Raw genomic sequence first — 19,388 nt, 5'->3', positions numbered from 1 at the left:
TTTCTTTTTCTCTGATTGGCCCGCGCGCCTCTGGTCTGCCCGGATACGGCGCTCTTCTTTAATGCAAATGGCTGCCGCGTGGTTTTCTCGCTTTCCACCCGGATACAGCTCGGGCTCGGCACCGGATTGGCCAGCGGGGTCGGGAAGTCTGCCTAGCAACGGGCTTCTGGTTGGTGCGAGCTCTGCCACTTCAGGAGCGGACGAGGAAAAGGGGCGCCTTTATATTTATATTTAATTTATTTTTTCTCTCCTTTTTTTTGCAAGGAGTGGACTGGCTGCAGTAGGGTCACGTTAACCCCCGAGGGTCTCTAGGATGCAAAGGTCTCAGGCTCCGAAACCCAGAAAAAGTCGTTTTCTTTCTTTTTTTCCCATTTTCTTTTATTGATTTTCCAAAAATTTTAAACAAACATAAATCTCAACCGCAATTTTTTAAAATAAATATTTATTAAAATTTTTAAGTTACAGTATGCCAAACAAAGAAAGTTATAACATAACATAAACATATTTTCTCATCTTCTTGTGACCTCCTCACATCTCCCGCCCCTACTTTCCATATTAAAAAATTAATCCAGCAAATTATCACCTTACTTCCATCCTTACTGTCTGATTATCAATTAAATTTAGCCCAATAATTATCCAAAAGAAAAATTGTTTTTTCTTGCATTTTAACTTATCTTCCTACTTCACTTCATCAAGTTTAATGGTGCCAAATTGTTTATGATCAAGCATCCTGCTTAACATTCATACAGTTTGCAATGTTTTTGCAAATAAATCTTAAATTTTTTCCAATCTTCTTCTACCGTCTCCTCTCCCAGATCTCGGATTCTGCCGGTCATCTCAGCCAGTTGCATATAGTCAAATCTCAACCGCAATTAAACCAATCTTAGTAACCTTGTTAAGTGACTTCCTCAAATCCCCCTAGTTGAATTTCAGTGTGCATCATTTTAACAGTTTTCCAAGACCAGTTTCCTCATAAAATTAACTTAATCACTTAAGATCTTCCATTCTTTCTATTTTAGCTTTAGACATCTTAATTCCTGTCCTTACATCTCTGAATCCTAAGCCTATCCACAAAAAGTCATTTTCAAACTGTCCTCTATTTATTCCCATTTTCCCTCGCTCCTCTTTCTGGAAAATCATACTTTTTTTGGCAGGGGGAGGGCAGGCACCTCGGTTGTGGTCTCCATACATTTAATGCAGGGGACAACTTCCAGCACCCTTGAACTACAATTCCCCGTGTTATTTGGTCATGGGGATCACGAAATAACACTGGGAAATTTTAGTTCAAGGTGCTGGGAATTGTAGCGCCAGCATCCACATTTGCTGGTCCTTTTGCTCCCGCATCCTTATAGGCATAGCACACGGCCACATAATACATCTAAACCAGGGATCACCAACTTTTTCAGATTGCTTTTAAGCCAAACGTGCATTTAGAGGCCTATTTCCTCACTTTTTGGCATCTATCCACCTGGCCGTAGTGTTCCTGTGATCCACCTTGGATCAGGCAGAAACCCACTAAGGGGTCCTGACCTACGCAGTGAAGACCAGTGATCCAAAGTACAGTATATGACTGTTTACATTATTTCAAACTGCTTTTTAACTGTGTTTTTTTTCTTTTTAAAAGTTGTTTTTAACTGTTTTTATGTTTGTGTGTGGGTTTTGGTGGGGTTTTATTTGAGGGGGGTTATTTGGCTGTTTCCATTTATATTTTGATTACCGTATTTTTCGCTCCATAAGACGCACCAGACCATAAGACGCCCCTAGTTTTTGGAGGAGGAAAACAAGAAAAAAAATATTCTGAATCTCAGAAGCCAGAACAACAAGAGGGATCGCTGCGCAGTGAAAGCAGCAATCCCTCTTGCTGTTCTGGCTTCTGGGATAGCTGTGCAGCCTGCATTCGCTCCATAAGACGCACACACATTTCCCCTTACTTTTTAGGAAAAAGTGAGTCTTGTAGAGCAAAAAATACGGTATGTATTTTGTGGTTCTATATTGAGACCTGCAGGTATAGGGCGACATATCAATTTAATTACGGTCATGGCAGTAAAGCACTCTTAGGCCGTGTAAACACCTTAGCTCAGTTGGTAGAGCATGAGAGTCTTAATCTCAGTGTTGTGGGTTTGTGCGCCATGTTGAGCAAAACTCCTGCATTGCAGAAGGTTGGACTAGATCAGAGGTAGGCAAACCAAGGCCCGGGGGGCCGGATCCGGCCCAATCACCTTCTAAATCCAGCCTGTGGGCGGTCTGGGAATCAGCATGTTTTTACATGAGTAGAATGTGTCCTTTTATTTAAAATGCATCTCTGGGGTATTTGTGGGGCATAGGAATTTGTTCATATATTTTTTCTTGAAAATATAATCTGGCCCCTCCACAAGGTCTGAGGGACAGTGGACCGGCCCCCTGCTGAAAAAAATTTGCTGACCCCTGCACTAGAGGGACCTCAGGGCCCCTTCCAAGTTACAGGGAACCAGGCAGAGGGCCTTCTCGGTGGTGGCGCCTTCCCTGTGAAATGCCCTCGCACCAGATGTCAACGAACAACAACTTCCAGAAGACTCCTGAAGGAAGCCCTGTTTAGGGAAGCTTTTAATGTCTGATGTATTATGGTGTTTTAATATTTTGTTGGAAGCCACCCAGAGTGGCTGGGGAGGCCCAGCCAGAAGGGCAGGGTATAAATAATAAATTATTATTATATTATTATTATTCCAACTCTACGATCCTGTGATACACTTGAAGCACATCTAGAGCACCAAACGATCCCGAGAACTTCCATTTACCCCCCCCCCCATCTAAATATTTTTCTATGTGATTTTTGACAAAGAGAGTTGTGGTGTGGTGCTTAGAGGGTTGGACCTGGGTTCAGATCGCCACTCGGCCATGAAGGTGGCCATGGGCCAGATCCTGCCTCTCTACCCAACCTACCTCACAAGAGTGGTTGTGGGGATTAAATTAGGTGTGGGGGGAGCATGCATGCCGCCCTGAGCTCCGGGAAGGGAGCAGGGAATGGAATATGGAGGCAATAAATAAATAAAATAACCCTTGCAAAGCGGCTTAATGGCTATTGCCTGCTCATTTCACTAAAACATGCACTCTTTGTCTCATTCAACCTTTGCATACCCATTTTTGCAGTGCTTTCCCCCTCCCCCCAGAGGGACGCAGGGGTACGCATACCCCTAAACTTTATGTGAATCTTTGTACTTTGGTCCATTTACCGTATTTATTTTTCCCAGTTTGAACGATAGAATGGTGGTTTTTCTCGAGTCCAAAGGAGAGTACCCCTAAACATTTTTTTAAGAAGAAAAAAAAGCACTGCATCTTTGCACCCATTACTTGGCTGCATTGCGAAATTAAGAAAAGGGCATGTTCTGCAGTGTGCAGTTTGCAGATTGCTTCAGAAAGTACAAATTACAGGAGCTTTGTCTTTAAATGCAGGCTGGGTCAAAATTTATCACGCACAGCTATTTGCTTCCGTCAAGAACTAGAAGTGGTTTAAGGACAGTCTCCCCTGGATCTCAGCAATAATGGAGGGAGACAATTTAGGGTGCCAGAGGGCTGGACCCTATACTAGACTGGATCCCTATACTGGATCCCTATACCTGCAAGGGATCTGGGTGGACTTTTTGTTCCAGGAAGGATGCGGTTTAAATTGCTAAGTGGCTGTTTGGGCACCAGGTGACGCTGCAGCCCCAGGAATGAATGAGCTTGCAGAAACTGTGGATCTCACCCATTCCTCTGGGTCTGGAGGGTGTGTTTGTAGGCATGGGGAGGGCAGATCTCCTGGGTTTCAGGCAGGGAGCATCGCAAACCTATATCGGGAGATGCTGAACCTGGGAACTTCTGCATGGGAAATGGGTACTGAAAAGAGGCTGCATTTTAATGTTGTATTTTAATCTTGTTTTTAAGTTGCATTTTAATCAATTGTTTTTATACCTGGTGTTAGCCGCCCTGAGCCTGGTCTTGGCTGGGGAGGGCGGGGTATAAATACAAATTATTATTATTGTTGTTGTTGTTGTTGTTGTTGTTGTTGTTGTTGTGTTGTTGTTTAGTTGTTTAGTCGTGTCCGACTCTTCGTGACCCCCTGGACCAGAGCACGCCAGGCCCTCCTGTCTTCCACTGCCTCCCGCAGTTTGGTCAAACTCATGCTGGTAGCTTTGAGAACACTGTCCAACCGGGACGGGGTTTGCGTCTCCGCTCCTCCAGATGCAGCTGCTGGGTGACCTTGGGCCAGTCACACTTATCTGAAGTCTCTCAGCCTCACTCACCTCACAGTGTGTTTGTTGGGGGGGAGGAAGGGAAAGGAGAATGTTAGCCTCTTTGAGACTCCTTAAAAAGGGAGTGAAAGGCAGGATATCAAATCCAAACTCTTCTCCTTCTTCTCCCGTTGCTCGGTCCCTGCTCCGGCCAACCTAGCAGTTTGAAAGCACTTCAAAGTGCAAGTAGATAAATAGGTACCGCTCCGGCGGGAAAGTAAATGGCGTTTCCGTGCGCTGCTCTGGTTCGCCAGAAGCGGCTTAGTCCTGCTGGCCACATGACCCGGAAGCTGTACGCCGGCTCCCTCGGCCAGTAAAGCGAGATGAGCGCCGCAGCCCCAGAGTTGGTCACGACTGGACCTCATGGTCAGGGGTCCCTTTACCCTTTACCTAAATTCCACCTCAGTCTCCCGTTTCCCAAGCTAAACATACCCAACAGACTTAGGCAGGAAGAACCAGATGCACAAATATAAGGTAGGAGACACCTGGCTTGCCAGTAGTACCTGTGAAAAGGATCTAGGGGTCTTGGGGGACCCACAAGCTCAACATGAGTCCACAGTGTGATGCAGCAGCAAAACAAGCTAATGCAATTCTAGGCTGTATCAACAGAGGTATAGTGTCCAGAACAAGGGGCGTAATCGTGCCACTCTATTCTACCTTGGTCAGGCCACACCTGGAATCCTGTGTCCAGTTCTGGGCGCCACAATTTAAGAAGAATGTTAACAAGCTGAACATGTGCAGAGGAGGGCGAACAAGATGACCAAGAGTCTGGAAACCAAGCCTTATGAGGAATGCTATATTGTCTTAATTCTATTACAGTTTAATTACCTTTTAACTATTATCTTTTATATATTTTTAGTTTTCTGTATTTTAACTGTGTTGCTTTGATTTCTGTTAATCAGCCTTGAGTCCTCCTGGTCTGGGGAAAAAGTGGAATATAAATAAATATTATAATAACGTGGCCCATTTGATACCTCCCAGTTTCCCTTTTTCAGTTACTGTATTTTTCTATAAGACGCCCCCTATTTTAGGGGACTCAGATTTAAGAAAATGGGGAGATGTCTGTGTACAGTGGTACCTCGGGTTAAGAACTTAATTCGTTCCGGAGGTCCGTTCTTAATCTGAAACTGTTCTTTAGACAATGGGGCCTCCCACTGCCGCTGCGTGATTTCTGTTCTCATCCTGAAGCAAAGTTCTTAACCTGAGGTACTATTTCTGGGTTAGCGGAGTCTGTAACCTGAAGCGTCTGTATCCTGAAGCATCTGTAACCCGAGGTACCACTGTATATGACGCCCCCTAATTTTTGACATTATTTTTAAAGGAAAAAACCCTAGTCTTATACATGGAAAAATACGGTATGTAAATAAATGAGACGATCAGACCACCTGCTACCCATTAATGAAGGGACCATGTATCAAGCATATGAGATTTTTAAAAATGTTTATTCATTTTCTGAAGCTCTGTTTTCAACAGTCTTGTCATGCAATGAGTTGAGTGCCAAAACCACCCTATGAAGTTCTCTCCTTTAGACCGGTTTATTGTTGTACGAAATACATATTAAAAAAAATACTTTGGAGGCAGGCAGGGAAGAAAACCGCTGACTCAGGAGAGAGAGGGACTCCCATGACTCAGCACGTGCATACAGACATTTTTAAAGGGTTGAAACCTGTGACGAAGAGAAGCTTCCGTAAAATTAGCTTAGCAGGAGGAAGGAGGGGAGAGAAATGCCTGCCCGGATCACCTAGATCCGCCTAGATCCAGATGTCCGAGGTGCAATCTCCCCCGGGGTAGCGCATCTCGTGAGCGCGAGCAGGACCGAAGGGCTCCTTCCCGAAATCCACCAGGAAGTCCGGGTTCACACAGAGGCCGCCGTTCTCGGTGTCCACGTCGATCTGCAGCATGACTGAGCCTTCCCTGCAAAAGGGAAAGGCAAGAAGGAGCTCAGAGGCAGATCCTTCGCTTGGCAGGCAGATCCATTCCCCCAGCATACAAATCTGTAGGCGCAGACCATCGCCCAACCCAAAATAATCCGGCACGAAAATCCCCAAACTCAGTTCCATGGGTGACTCTGAGTCAACTCCCTGGGACAGTTTATTGTTGCACGTTGTTTCTAAATTTAGTGTTGTACATTGTTTTAATTGTCTGTTTTAACCATATTAGCACATCAGTTTCTAATGTTGTGAGTGCCCTCTATTTCAGAGGCTTCTACTCTGCAGCCTCTTATAGTTGTTTTAACTGCGAGTCTTTTAGTTCTTAAGCTCTTACAGTTGTTTTAACTGCGTGTTTTTATTTGTTTTTAGTTCTGATCTGTTTTAATTATCAGTTTTTATCCATCCATTATCTTTGTTTAAATTTTGTATTTTATTCGGATGTTTTATCCTATGCTTGTTTCTTTGTCCTTATTTGCTCTAAAAATTATCGGTTAAAATAATAATAATCCTAACTGCTATTTTATTTATATGTGTGTGTTTTTTTCATCCTGGTCTATGACCGTAATAAAGTTCATTCATTCCCCAGCATCTTGAGGTACAGCTGGGAAAGACTCTGTGCCGGGAAGCAGGAGGGATGCTGCCGGTCAGTGCCATAGCTGTCAACTTACAGATTTGAAAATAAGGGACCAGCAGCCTCGAAAATAAGGGATCAGCAGCCAAAATAAGGGATTTCCCAAGGGGCACAGGTATGTTCAACTTCTGAGCCCCTCCGATCCAAAGGCAGAAAGCCTAGCCATCAGCCAAACGAAGCCTCAAGCGGTGGTTCCCACAGCGCAGCAACCCGGCAAAGGGGATGCAGCAAGGGAAACCACCGTCACCTCTCTGCTGGGAAGCGCTGAGCAAAGGTGAGTCCCCAGGCAACGCGGCCGATTTGATCGGCACAAGGCATGCAAGCTCCACCCCCCAGTCGTTCTTAGACTCCTTATTGGGTGAGCAACGCAGCCAAGCAACACAGCTGGAGCCTCCCTCCTCCCTGGCCGGCTGCTTCCTTTGAAACCCGGGAAATTTAAGGGACATCATCAATAAGGGACAGCAGTGGGACACGACGCTGGGATAAGGGACTTTCCCGCCAAATAAAGGACAGTTGACAGCTATGGTCAGTGCAGACAGGACCAGATGCCTGTGGGGGAGGACTCAGTGCAAGGCATATCCCTGTGTTCCTGCTTAAATCAGACCGTTAATCAGAACCACGAGGACCGTATACACAATAAGCAAAGAGGTATGGGATACTATTTTAATATATGATCACAGTAGAGAGGCTCTTGTGTGGACCAAGATGGAAAGACTTATTGATTGTGTAAATAATGTATATAAAGCAGACATTCTGGGGGAACTTCCATTCCTCCTCACTACTATGAGCTGAATAAAGAGCATGAAATCCACTCTCGACTCCGAGTATATTTCAGCTTTAATAAAATATGTTTTAAGAAAAAGAGCCATGAGGACTGGAATCTTGCTTTTATATTTAAGGGAAGGGGCATAGTTCAGTGCATTAGCACTTACTTTGCCTGCAGAGGGTGCCAGATTCAATCCCTAGCATCTCCCTGTCACTTAAAGAATCACAGAATTGCAGCGTTGGATGGGACCCCCCGAAGGTCATCTAATCCAACCCCCTGAACTTGTGATACACACATACCAGATTTCAGTACAGAGCAGGAAAGAAGGGGCGGAATCAGCCAGTTAGCTGCTTGATGCTCTTACCTGACCATCTGAGGGTAAAACTGCTTGTCCCAAGGTGTGTACAAAGAGGTCGTTGTGTACAGCCTCTTGCCATCCAAGCTGAGTTGAATCATCTGAGGTCCGCCATAGACCCTCTTTCCCTAAAGGCAGAGGAAATGTGGGGTGAGGAAGGTTCAGTTTGGATTCCTCCCGCTCCCTCGCCACCCTTGCAGCTCCAGGTTCACTCACCTGGATCATAAACGGGTCGGGCTGGCAGTCCAGCTCATCGTCTTCCAGGACGGTCACCACGCCGCCTTTGTAAATGTTCCCGCCAACAAACACCTGGGGGCGAGAAACAAGTTCCCCAAAACCCCAGAGAAAGAGAGAAACAATCAGCTGAGCTCATGAGGAACAGCATCTTCCAAGGAGCTGTTTGGCTTGGCAAGGTCATATCCATGCTGTACACTTTTAAAACATGTGGCTTTCCCCGCAAAGAATTATGGGAACTGTAGTTTGAGGAGGGTGCTGGGAGTTCTAGCACCACGGGGGGAAACTACAGTTCCCATGATTCCTTGGGGGAAGCAGGGAAGTTCACCTGGTGCCTTCATTATACACCTTAAGGAGCCAGGCAAAAACATTCCTTTTTAACCAGGCCTTTGGTTGACCTGATCAACAGCACATACCCTTTTAAAATATGGCTCTTTTTTGGGGGGGTGTATTATTGGGTTATTGCTTTTATTTTTATTTTATATACTGTGATGTTTTTATGTGAACTGCCCTGAGACCTCCAGGTATAGGGCAGTATAATAATAATAATAATAATAATAATAATAATAATAATAATAATAGAGCAGCAGTGGGGAGTTCCGGGAACATTGAACCCCCTGCTAAAACAGAGCCTTTTTCCTCCATTTTAACTGTGTTTTGTTCCCTGCGAGGTACTTTTAAATCCCCAGTTGTCGTCGTGAGGTCCAGGGATTGACAGATGGGTGTTGATTGTGGCCCTTCTCAGTAGTGGTGCCCAGACTGTGGAACACACACCCCCATCAGATGTTAAAGAAATAAACAACCACCTGACGTTTAAAAGACGTCTGAAGGAAGCCCTGTTTAGGGAAGTTTTTCATGGCTGATTGTCAGGGAACTGCCATCGGAGCCAGAGGCGGAGGCAGGGCTCCCGAGGGATGCCGGAGAGGGTCCCAGCAGCGAGAGAGGCAGCCCATCTGCTGGGGAAGGAAATCAGCGTAACACCAGCGGAGAAGGGGGGCAGAAGGGGGAATTGGAGAGGAGGCTCCAGGACTCTTCACCAGTGGGGAGAGCACGGGTCCTCCGCTGCCCACACCTTTCCTGCGCAGAAGACTTCCGCGCAGGGAGAGTAGGAGGAGATTAGGCGTCAAAGAACTCCTTTGCTGGAAGAAGTTCAAGAAACGCCCACTGACGGATTCTGACAGCGACTGAAACAGCCACGAAGTGAAAGGCTGTCCAGACAGAAAGGGTTCACCCAGGTAACCTAGCCAGGAGTAGCGACAACTTACGCACGAGCAACCCCTAGAACTATTACACTGATGTTTTATCGTGTTCTTAATATTCTGTTGGAAGCCACCCAGAGTGGGTGTGGAGGCCCGGCCAGATGGGTGGGGTATGAGTAATAAAATATTATTATTAATTATCATCATCCCTGAGGTGTAACAGAAGAATGTGGATGTGATAAGAATTCTGTGGTCATTTAGCCAAGTATCCTGTTTTCAACCCTGGTTAGCCAGAAGCTTCTGGGGACCTCACAAAGTCTGGCAAGGGGTCAAGTGCTCTTTTACCTGGCCAACCAGTTTAGGGCAGAACGGGTTGGTGATGTCGTACTGGCGGAGATCACCATGCAACCAGTTGCTCAAGTAGAGGAACCGGTCGTCCATCGAAATGAGGATGTCGGTGACGAAACCTGGAGGAGAAGAGGGCAGGTCAGCATTCACTTCCTTTTATTCCTTAATAATAATAATAATAATATTTTATTTATATTCCGCCCTCCCCAGGCGAAGCCGGGCTCAGAGCGGCTAACAGGTAAAAATAACACATACATAAAATCACAATCAATTAATTTAAATACGTTCTAAAATCAATTCATTCTCAAATCAATTCAGAATCAAATTGATGGCAACGGTTGGGCTAGAGTTCTATGAGGATTACAGAAGGACGGGGTCAGACTGTGCCCTGGCCAAAGGCCTGGTGGAACAGCTCTGTCTTGCAGGCCCTGCGGAAAGATGTCAAGTCCCGCAGGGCCCTAGTCTCTTGGGACAGAGATCGGGGCCACAGCCGAAAAGGCCCTGGCTCTGGTCAAGGCCAGTCTAGTTTCCCTGTGGCCCAGGACCTCCAAGATGTTTTTATTTGAAGACTGCAAGGTCCTTTGTGGGACATACAAGGAGAGGCAGTCCCATAGGTACGAGGGTCCTAGGGCTTTAAAGGTTAAAACCACTCCCTAGGTTATTTTCTGCCACACAGATTCAATGACCACACCATTCGTTGAAAGCACTTTGGATGCCACTTTAAGCAGTAATGGCTTCCTCTAGCCCCCAAAGGATTCTGGGAACTATAGCTTGTTGAGGGTGTTGGGAGTCGCCAGGAAGCTCCCAAATCAGAACTACAATTCCAGGCTGCCTTCAAGGGCTGCCCTGTGCAGAACACATTGCAGTAGTCTAATCTAAGGGGTTCACAAAACACGGAACGACAGCGACTGGTTCTCTGTCTTCCAGGAAGTGGCGCTAGCTAGCTGCCCTATCGACCAAATCCGAGGCTAGGTTTTATTCCGGGAACAGTGGCTGCTGGATTCAGTTGAAAGGAACGTGGAAAGTGAAATATATTTGGAGCTGAGAGTGGATTTCATGCTCTTTATTCAGCTCATAGTGGTGAGGAGGAATTGAAGTTCCCCCAGAATGTCTGCTTTATATAGATTATTTACACAATGGGCCCCACGTGATTGGCTGATTCTGGGATTCTCCTGTAGGCCAATCAGGTTGTGGATTCACTTCCACCTGGAGCTGAATTGGGTGGCTCCTGCGGACCAATCAGACTGCTGCATTCTCGATCCTATTGTTCTAGGACCAATCAGATTGCTGTATTCTGGACCCTATTGTTCTAGGACCAATCAGACTGCTGCATTCTTGATCCTATTGTTCTAGGACCAATCAGATTGCTGCATTCTTGATCCTATTGTTCTAGGACCAATCAGACTGCTGCATTCTCGATCCTATTGTTCTAGGACATAACAGAAAGCGAGCCACAGCCGCCCATTTCTTTACTCACCTGGCATTTCAGGAAAGTACCACCCTGACACCTTCTTGTTTGGAATCTGGATCACCTTTTCAGCCGCCCAGTCCCCGTCCTGCAGCAGAAAAGCATGTTGAGAAGGGGGATCCGCTGCGCCAAGATGCTGCAGCATAGAGGGATCTCTGCTGAAGAGCCCAGACAGACCACTGCGTTCCTCCCCAATCCCTGGCTTTCGATTTCCTCCGCTCCACCATCAGTCAGCATTCCTCGACCAATCTGCACACACAGCTCTCTGTGGGCTATGTTTTGGGGTCCCCTTCCTGGGATTCACCACGAAGGAAGGTCTGTGCTCCTACAAACCTTGGGTCTTCCTCTGAAGCTGTTCAATCACAGGCAGTTCCATTTTTATCCCTCTTGTGCAAGGGATAGAATCCAAGAATCTTAAGAGCTGGAAGGGACCCACGGGTCATCTAGTCCAACCCCCTGACAGATGGCCACCCAACCTCTGCTTAAAAATCTCCAAGGAAGGTATATCTGAAGGTATATCCAGTATATCTAAAGGAGCGCCTCCACCTCCATCGTTCAGCCCGGACACTGAGGTCCAGCTCCGAGGGCCTTCTGGCAGTTCCCTCGCTGTGAGAAGCCAAGTTACAGGGAACCAGGCAGAGGGTCTTCTCGGTGGTGGCACCCGCCCTGTGGAACACCCTCCCACCAGATATCAAAGAGAACAACAACTACCAGAATTTTAGAAGACATCGGAAGGCAGCCCTGTTTAGGGAAGCTTTTAATGTTTGAGACATTACTGTATTTTAATATTTTGTTGGAAGCCGCCCAGAGTGGCTGGGCACTGTTTAGACCACAGCGCCACCTGCGTCCCAGGTGATAAGTAAACAGTGATCTTTTATTGCTCCTGTCTCATTTTCTGGCCCTAGGAATCTCTGTAGTTTGTCCTTCCTTTTTTCCTAGCAAGCAGGAAGCGTCCTTCCCATGGTGGGTTCGTCTGAGATCAGGTACTCCCTAGAAGTTAATTTCTCCAAGTACTGCTACGTGAGAAGTGCGGGTAGAGGATGCAGAATCCCTTCCCCAAATGGGATGCCCAGATTTTATGCAAATCTGCGTCCTCATTCCCAAGGCCCAATCCACCAGCTGCTTAAAAAGGTAAAGGTAAAGGAACTCCTGACCGTTAGGTCCAGTTGTGACCAACTCTGGGGTTGTGGTGTTCATCTCGCTTTATTGGCCGAGGGAGTCGGCGTACAGCTTCTGGGTCATGTGGCCAGCATGACTAAGCCGCTTCTGGCGAACCAGAGCAGCGCACGGAAACGCTGTTTACCTTCCCGCTGGAGTGGTACCTATTTATCTACTTGCACTTTGACGTGCTTTCGAACTGCTCGGTTGGCAGGAGCAGGGACCGAGCAACGGGAGCTCCCCCCATCGCAGGGATTCGAACCGCCGACCTTCTGATCAGCAAGCCCTAGGCTCGGTGGTTTAACCCACAGCGCCACCCGCGTCCCTTACTGGGCCCCCAAACTCCTGTGGGCTCCCCTGCCCCCATTCATTCTAACCTCTGTCTTGAAGAAATGATGGATGGAACTCTGCAATGTGCAGCCCACCATTCCGTGTGCGGCGTCGGGGTTATGTAGGAACCGGATCTCCAAGGGGGCAGAATCCTCTCCAACGTCAATCTGCTGGATCAGGCAGTGAGTTGTCCAGTCCCAGACATTCAGCCGACGCCCGTAGCGCTCTGCAGAGGAGCAAAACAAGGACAACATCAACCACAGAGGGACTCTGGTTGCGATCCTGCAACACCCAAGGAAACAGTCTGCTCGGTTTTTTTTAGCCCTGAGTGTTAGGAGCAAGGCAGCAATAAATCACACTATGCAAGTTTGAGTTAACTCTCTAGTGGCAAAAACACAATATGCGGAGGATTCTCAAGCCTAATTCATCTCTGGTAGGTCTTGCCCCCAGGAAGCAGTTGCCAAGGCTGAAGGTCCTTGCCGCCCCACAGCCGCCTAATTCCCCTCCCCTCCAGGCCTTTTTCCAAGCAATCAGAGACGATGCCTCTGCGAAGCTAACTTCACCTCTGCTCTTTTCATGCCTCTTCTGGTACTGGGAGACCAGGGAGGAGGGGGACTTGTTGCAACAAAAGGGGGGGATACCCATGACAATTCGCCCCCCCCCCCCCGCGCGCGCTTGTCTCAAACGAAGGATGTACCTTTCTTCAGATCCTCTGGATTGAAACCGTTCGCAAAGTACTTGGGCACTCCCCACTCAGTGCTGATCATGACATTGTGCCTGGGCTGGTACCAGAAGTCGTAGCCTTGCGGGGGCTCGTCCCCTGGCCGCTCCCAGGTCCCTTTCACTTCCCAGGTCTCCGCATCAATAAGGATGAATCCGCCTGCAGTCACAAGAACAACAACTGTTCTCAGAAAGCGACTTATTTATGGAGATAAGTGATTTGGGTTGAGGTCATTGAGGGTAGCGGGGGTGCAAATTAATTCAAACAGGCATGGGGAGGCACACATTTTTGTGTGTGTGTGGAGACTGGGGTAGGGTGCAAGGATGTGAATAGTTGCCAGGAGACCATATATTTATTCAATATTAATAAATATGATAGTGATATATTTATACCCCATCCATCTGGCTGGGTTTCCGCAGCCACTCTGGGCAGCTCCCAACAGAATACTAAAAACACAATAAAACATCAAACATTGAAAACTTCCCTAAACAGGGCTGCCTTCAGATGTCTTCTAAAAGTCAGATAGTTGTTTATTTCCTTGACATCTGATGGGAGGGTGTTCCACAGGGCGGGTGCCACCACCAAGAAGGCCCTCTGCCTGGTTCCCTGTGACTTCGGTTCTTGCAATGAGGGAACCGCCAGAAGGCCCTTGGCGCTGGACCTCAGTGTCCGGGCTGAACGATGGGGGTGGAGACGCTCCTTCAGGTATACAGGACCAAGGCCATTTAGGGCTTTCAAGGTCAGCACCAACACTTTTAATTGTGCTCGGAAACGTACTGGGAGCCAATATATGGTCTTGGCGGCTGCTCCCAGTCACCATTCTAGCTGTTATTACCCTTCTTCCCTCATGTTTGTTGTTCAGCAGAGTGCATCCCTTTGCAGCTTAAAAGGGGAGCTTATATAGGCTGGTTTTAGGCTTTTAGTTTAAATACAGTGGTACCTCGGGTTACAGATGCTTCAAGTTACAGACTCCGCTAACCCAGAAATATTACCTCAGGTTAAGAACTTTGCTTCAGGATGAGAACAGAAATCGTGCAGTGGCAGCAGGAGGCCCCATTAGCTAAAGTGGTGCTTCAGGTTAAGAACAGTTTCAGGTTAAGAACGGACCTCCGGAACGAATTAAGTTCTTAACCCGAGGTACCACTGTAATCCAGGATGCACTGTAAGTATCCCACATTGGGGAGCCCGTGCCCCCCCAAATATGGCTAGATTTCAACTCCCATCACCTTTCCTGATCATTGGCAATGGTGGCTGGGGGGCGATGGGAGTTAACATCAGGAAAGCCCTGCTGGGTCAAGCCAAAGGGATCCCATCGGATCCAGTGCTGGGAATCACAGGTGGAGAGAGGGCTCTTGTGCCCTGCTTTTGGGTTTTCCACTGAGGTAAATCTGGGAGGCTCTGGGAGGGCTATATTAAGACCGTTAGAGGCCCCAAACACTTAAAGACTTTGGTGCCTCCATATATATATCTAATTCAAAATATAAACCATAAAATAAAAAAATTAATATTATGTGTGTGTATGTAATTTTTTCTCTGATTTTTGGAGGGTTTTTTTGTGTGGAACCTGATTCACAATACGGTCCATAGTAAATCCGGTAATGGAAAATTTCTGTGGTTCTCCCCTCGATGCCCTTATTTCGTTGAATGGTTAATCCAGCCCTGGCCACTGTGAGAAGAGAATACTAGACTTTGGCCTGATCCAGCGGCAGGGCTATATTCTTGTTTCTAAACTATTCTTACAGGGTCTCTGGGCGCAGAATGCAGTGCTGGGGAGGCCCCAGCCACTCGCGATCTAAATATTTGCCCAGTGGCATCCATAAACATATACAGGCGTACCTTAGTTCTTGAACACCTTGATACGCGGACGTTTTGGCTCCTGAATGCCTCAAACTTGGAAGTGAGTGTTTCGGTTTGCGAACATTTTGTGGAAACTGAATGTCTGACGTGGCTTTGAGTGCAAGAAGCTTCTGCAGCCAATCGGAAAGCTGTGTCTTGGTTTTCAAATGGTTTTGAGAGTCGAACGGACTTCCAGAATGGATTAAGTTCAACAGCCAAGGTACGATTGTAGTAGCATATGCCAACTGCATATGCATTTTGCACCATGGGTCTCTGCCTCCCACACCCTTTAAGACATAAGTGACACACAAACCCAGCTGGCCATACCTTTCCCATTGCCAAGTGTGTCGGCCAAAGCGCTGATCATCACCTCTCCGCTTCCCAGGCAGTGGGAGGTGTGTGGGAAAGTCAAGTTGCACTTCTCAAAGACTTCCCTGGGCTCAATAACCTGCGAGGAGTCAGGGAGAGAATTAAGTTTCTGGTGTGATTATTCTTCCTGTTCTTTACACAAAAGCACTTTTTTCTTAAAATCCAGGATTCAGCACACCCACAGATCAAACTCCAAAGGCCGTCACCAGTGAGGGCTGTGATGTGATTAAAATGATCTTCCTCAGTGGATCATGTGAGTTTTGCTGAACTCACCAGTTCTTAATTGCTCCATGTTCTATAAAGATATTTTTTTTCCTCAGAGGAACTTATTCTCCTGTTGATGGTTCTTTGCTCCTTATAAAACCTGTCTCATTTCTTCTTTCGCTACTTTAGTTGTGTGGACACCACACATTTATATCACATGACTTCCGCCAAAGAACCCTGGGGACCGTAGTTTGTTATAGATGCTGGGAATTATAGCATCATGAGGGGTCATCAACAGTTCCCAGGATTCTTAAAGGAAGTCACTTGCTTTAGATATATGGTGAGTTTCTCTGTTATTTCAATTCTTGAGGTTGCGTGCTTGACCTGTTCAGAGTAGACCAATTGAAATTGCAAGACAACTAATTTAAGTACATTAATTTTGTAGATTAGAATTTAGAGACAGACTTTGTACTCAATATACTTCCCATTTGCATAAATACATAAATACATATACAAATACATATACGTATACACATACATATGTGCAACGCAACAAACTTTTTTTACTCCAGCCAATAATGGAGTGAGCCAAAGGTGTTTTTCTGGGTCAGCAATATATTACCTATACGCCTTCCCTAATTTCTACTCCTCTTCTCATAAGCAACCAAATCACAAGGGTGGTTTCTTGTTCCCCTCATTTGGACTCATTAAAAGCGGTCCTGTCTTAAGTGCTCATTTCCATTTTATTCATTGGTTAGCCTCTTTGACGTGGGGCGTAATAACTGGATCGTTCAGGGGTGGGGACCTCAGGAGAATAATGCGGCCCTCTATTTGTGTGGGATGTGATATATAAGTAGCAGTCAAGTACAACATTCCTTGTTTTCCTAGAGTGGACATGAAAAGGCGATGTTTGTTCCAGCTGGTCGAAAACTTCCTGTTTCCTCCTGGGCTGGAGCATCCTTCCTTTTCCATGTGACCAGAGGTGGGTGTGACCTTACCTGTGCAGGTAACAAAAGCACATGGGCGCACAGCCCCCCCTCCCTTCTTCTCCATCCTATGTTTGTGTATGAACTGCAGTGACTTCCAGTTTGCAGTCACTGGGATTAACCCCGTATATGGGGTAGATCCATATAATACTACTACTACTAATAATAATAATTTATTATTTATACCCCGCCCATCTGGCTGAGTCTCCCCAGCCACTCTGGGCAGCTCCTAATCAAATGTTAAAAACAATACAGCATTAAATATTAAAAACTTCCCTAAACAGGTCTGCCTTCAAATGTCTTTTAAAGATAGGATAACTGCTTATTTCCTTCACATCTGAAGGGAGGGTGTTCCACAAGGTGGGCGCCACTACTGAGAAGGCCCTCTGCCTGGTTCCCTGCAACCTCCCTTCTCGTAATGAGGGAACCGCCAGAAGGCCCTCGGAGCTGGACCTCAGTGTCCAGACAGAACAATGGGGGTGGAGACGCTCCTTCAGGTATACTAGACCGAGGCCGTTTAGGGTTTTAAAGGTCAGCACCAACACTTTGAATTGTGCTCGGAAACGTACTGGAAACCAATGCAGATCTCTCAGGACCAGTGTTATGTGGTCCCGGCTTATGTGGATGTCAGAGAGGGGCTTTCACTGCCCTCTTTGGCATCTGCTAAGAACATTTCCCCTCTCCCCAGACACGCAGGATGTTGACCTGTGTCTTCATCTGGTTTTTAGCTTAGCATTGAATGTAATTTTTTAAAAGAAAATGTTTTAAATCAGCGGTTCTCGAAGGGCATGCCACGCTCGTGTGGCAGGAGAGGATGGTAAGTGTGGCAGGAATATTCAAGGGTAATCAATGTTACATTTTGGGAATGATTCAAATGTTCTTAGGTGGCTGCTGTGCTGTTTTACACTTCCTCGCAGTTCCATGATCATATTACACACACAGCAGTTTTGTTCTTTTACGTTATAAATCAAGCACGGCCAAGAGTTGTTTCTTTTCATTTTCCAATGTATTCCTTATCAATAAAAAATTTGTTGTGCTGCCAGCGAATTTCTGAAAGTGTGGCCTAGAGAGAAAAGTTTGAGAACCACTGTTTTAAATATTTGTTTTTAACTGTTTTTCATTGGCGTTTTTTTTCCTTTTCTTTTTAGGAAACAAGTTGCGAGGTGGGTTTTTTAAAATTCCTTTTACAATCAAGATGCACCTAAATATTATGAAATAAATGAATGATATCTTCAGGACCCTTCCGCTACATCCACCCTCCCCACACGCTACCCAAGCCTATCTCAGTCCTGCTCCTCTGAGGGAAGGAAGACGTACTTTGAACATCCTGGGGGCTCGCAGGTCCGTCCCCGTATCCACTATGTAAATGCGGGAAGACCCCAGGCTGGGCAGGACCAGGCGGTTACGCTTCTTGCTGGTGTCTCCGAAGCAGCTGCTGCAGGCGTTCCACCCCGTGTGATGAAGCTCATCGTCGATATACAGCATGGGAAGGCGATGGATCACCTATTGGGAAGATGGGAGAGTAAGGTAAGACTTCTGGGCGAGGTGGGGGGGCAGAGGTCCACCCCTCTGCCCAAAGCGCTTCCATGTGCGTCTCATTTCCAAAAGTGCAAACTGATTAGGGTCACCTTGAAATGGGAGCTGAATTCATTTTTTCTTCTATCCTTTGCTCACTGCATAGCCGTGCCCTCGCTGCCGCCTGAGGGCGCTGGCTCACCTTGCCTAACAATCGGGCTGGCCCCTGCCCCTTTTGACAAAGGGCATATTTTGACATGGGCAACTCTATTCTTTTTATTTTAAAAAACAGAAATGTATTTACTGAGTTGAATAGGATCCAAAATGCAGCAGTCTGATTGGTCCTAGAACAATAGAATCCAGAATGCAGCAGTCTTATTGGTCCTAGAACAATAGGATCCAGAATGCAGCAGTCTGATTGGTCCTAGAACAATAGGATCCAGAATGCAGCAGTCTGATTGGTCCCAGAACAATAGGATCCAGAATGCAGCAGTCTGATTGGTCCCAGAACAATAGGATCCAGAATGCAGCAGTCTGATTGGTCCACAGGAGCCACCCAATCCAGCTCCAAGTGGAAGTGAATCCGCAACTTGATTGGCCTACAGGAGAATCCCGGAATTAGCCAATCACGTGGGGCCCATTGTGTAAATAATGTATATAAAGCAGACATTCTGGGGGAACTTCAATTCCTCCTCACAACTATGAGCTGAATAAAGAGCATGAAATCCACTCTCGACTCCGAGTATATTTCCGGAAACATTTTCCTTTTTCTTTTACGAGAGCCTCAACTAGGCTATGAATACTGAAAGAGAAAATATACACGAGGTGCTTACACAATGGATAATGCGAAGATGCACATTAGCAAATATGGGCTTGTATACGATGGAATTAATGGGCCCAAATTAGTTGCTGCGGGGCTAGTGACATTTCCCAGACAAGTGATGCCAGCGTCATGTGCTTTCATTTAAGGGAGTGCTTATTTGAGGAACCTGAACAAGTTATCACTTCGCACTTCAAGTGGTGATTCCAGCGATATGAAAAAAAGGTCGATTTTGCCCCTGGGGTGCAGTTCATGCAAATGAACTGCAGG

General features: G+C 46.5%; 2 protein-coding genes across 3 annotated transcripts in view; both read right to left on the bottom strand.

Annotated features, from left to right (window-relative positions):
- Positions 1-19,388, bottom strand: part of LOC309358499 (methanethiol oxidase-like) — a 183,623-nt gene that overhangs the window by 102,442 nt on the left and 61,793 nt on the right. The gene's annotated exons all lie outside the window — the stretch shown is intronic.
- The window catches only part of LOC309358467 (methanethiol oxidase-like), a 29,986-nt gene continuing 16,268 nt past the window's right edge, over positions 5,671-19,388 (bottom strand). For both annotated transcript variants that reach the window (XM_081891611.1, XM_081891610.1), the window contains exons 4-12: positions 18,101-18,286; positions 15,552-15,672; positions 13,365-13,547; positions 12,715-12,893; positions 11,189-11,267; positions 9,709-9,830; positions 8,147-8,239; positions 7,940-8,058; positions 5,671-6,161 (exon numbers count right to left, since the gene is read on the bottom strand). In XM_081891611.1, coding sequence (XP_081747737.1) covers positions 5,999-6,161; positions 7,940-8,058; positions 8,147-8,239; positions 9,709-9,830; positions 11,189-11,267; positions 12,715-12,893; positions 13,365-13,547; positions 15,552-15,672; positions 18,101-18,286 — 1,245 coding nt within the window. In that variant the 3' untranslated portion in view covers positions 5,671-5,998. The remainder of the gene's footprint in view (positions 6,162-7,939; positions 8,059-8,146; positions 8,240-9,708; positions 9,831-11,188; positions 11,268-12,714; positions 12,894-13,364; positions 13,548-15,551; positions 15,673-18,100; positions 18,287-19,388) is intronic.

Source organism: Podarcis melisellensis, assembly GCF_964234715.1.
Source record: "Podarcis melisellensis genome assembly, chromosome: 16".
Lineage (NCBI taxonomy): Eukaryota > Metazoa > Chordata > Lepidosauria > Squamata > Lacertidae > Podarcis > Podarcis melisellensis.
Note: the sequence above shows the minus strand (reverse complement) of the source record. Positions and strands in the feature narration are given on the sequence as shown.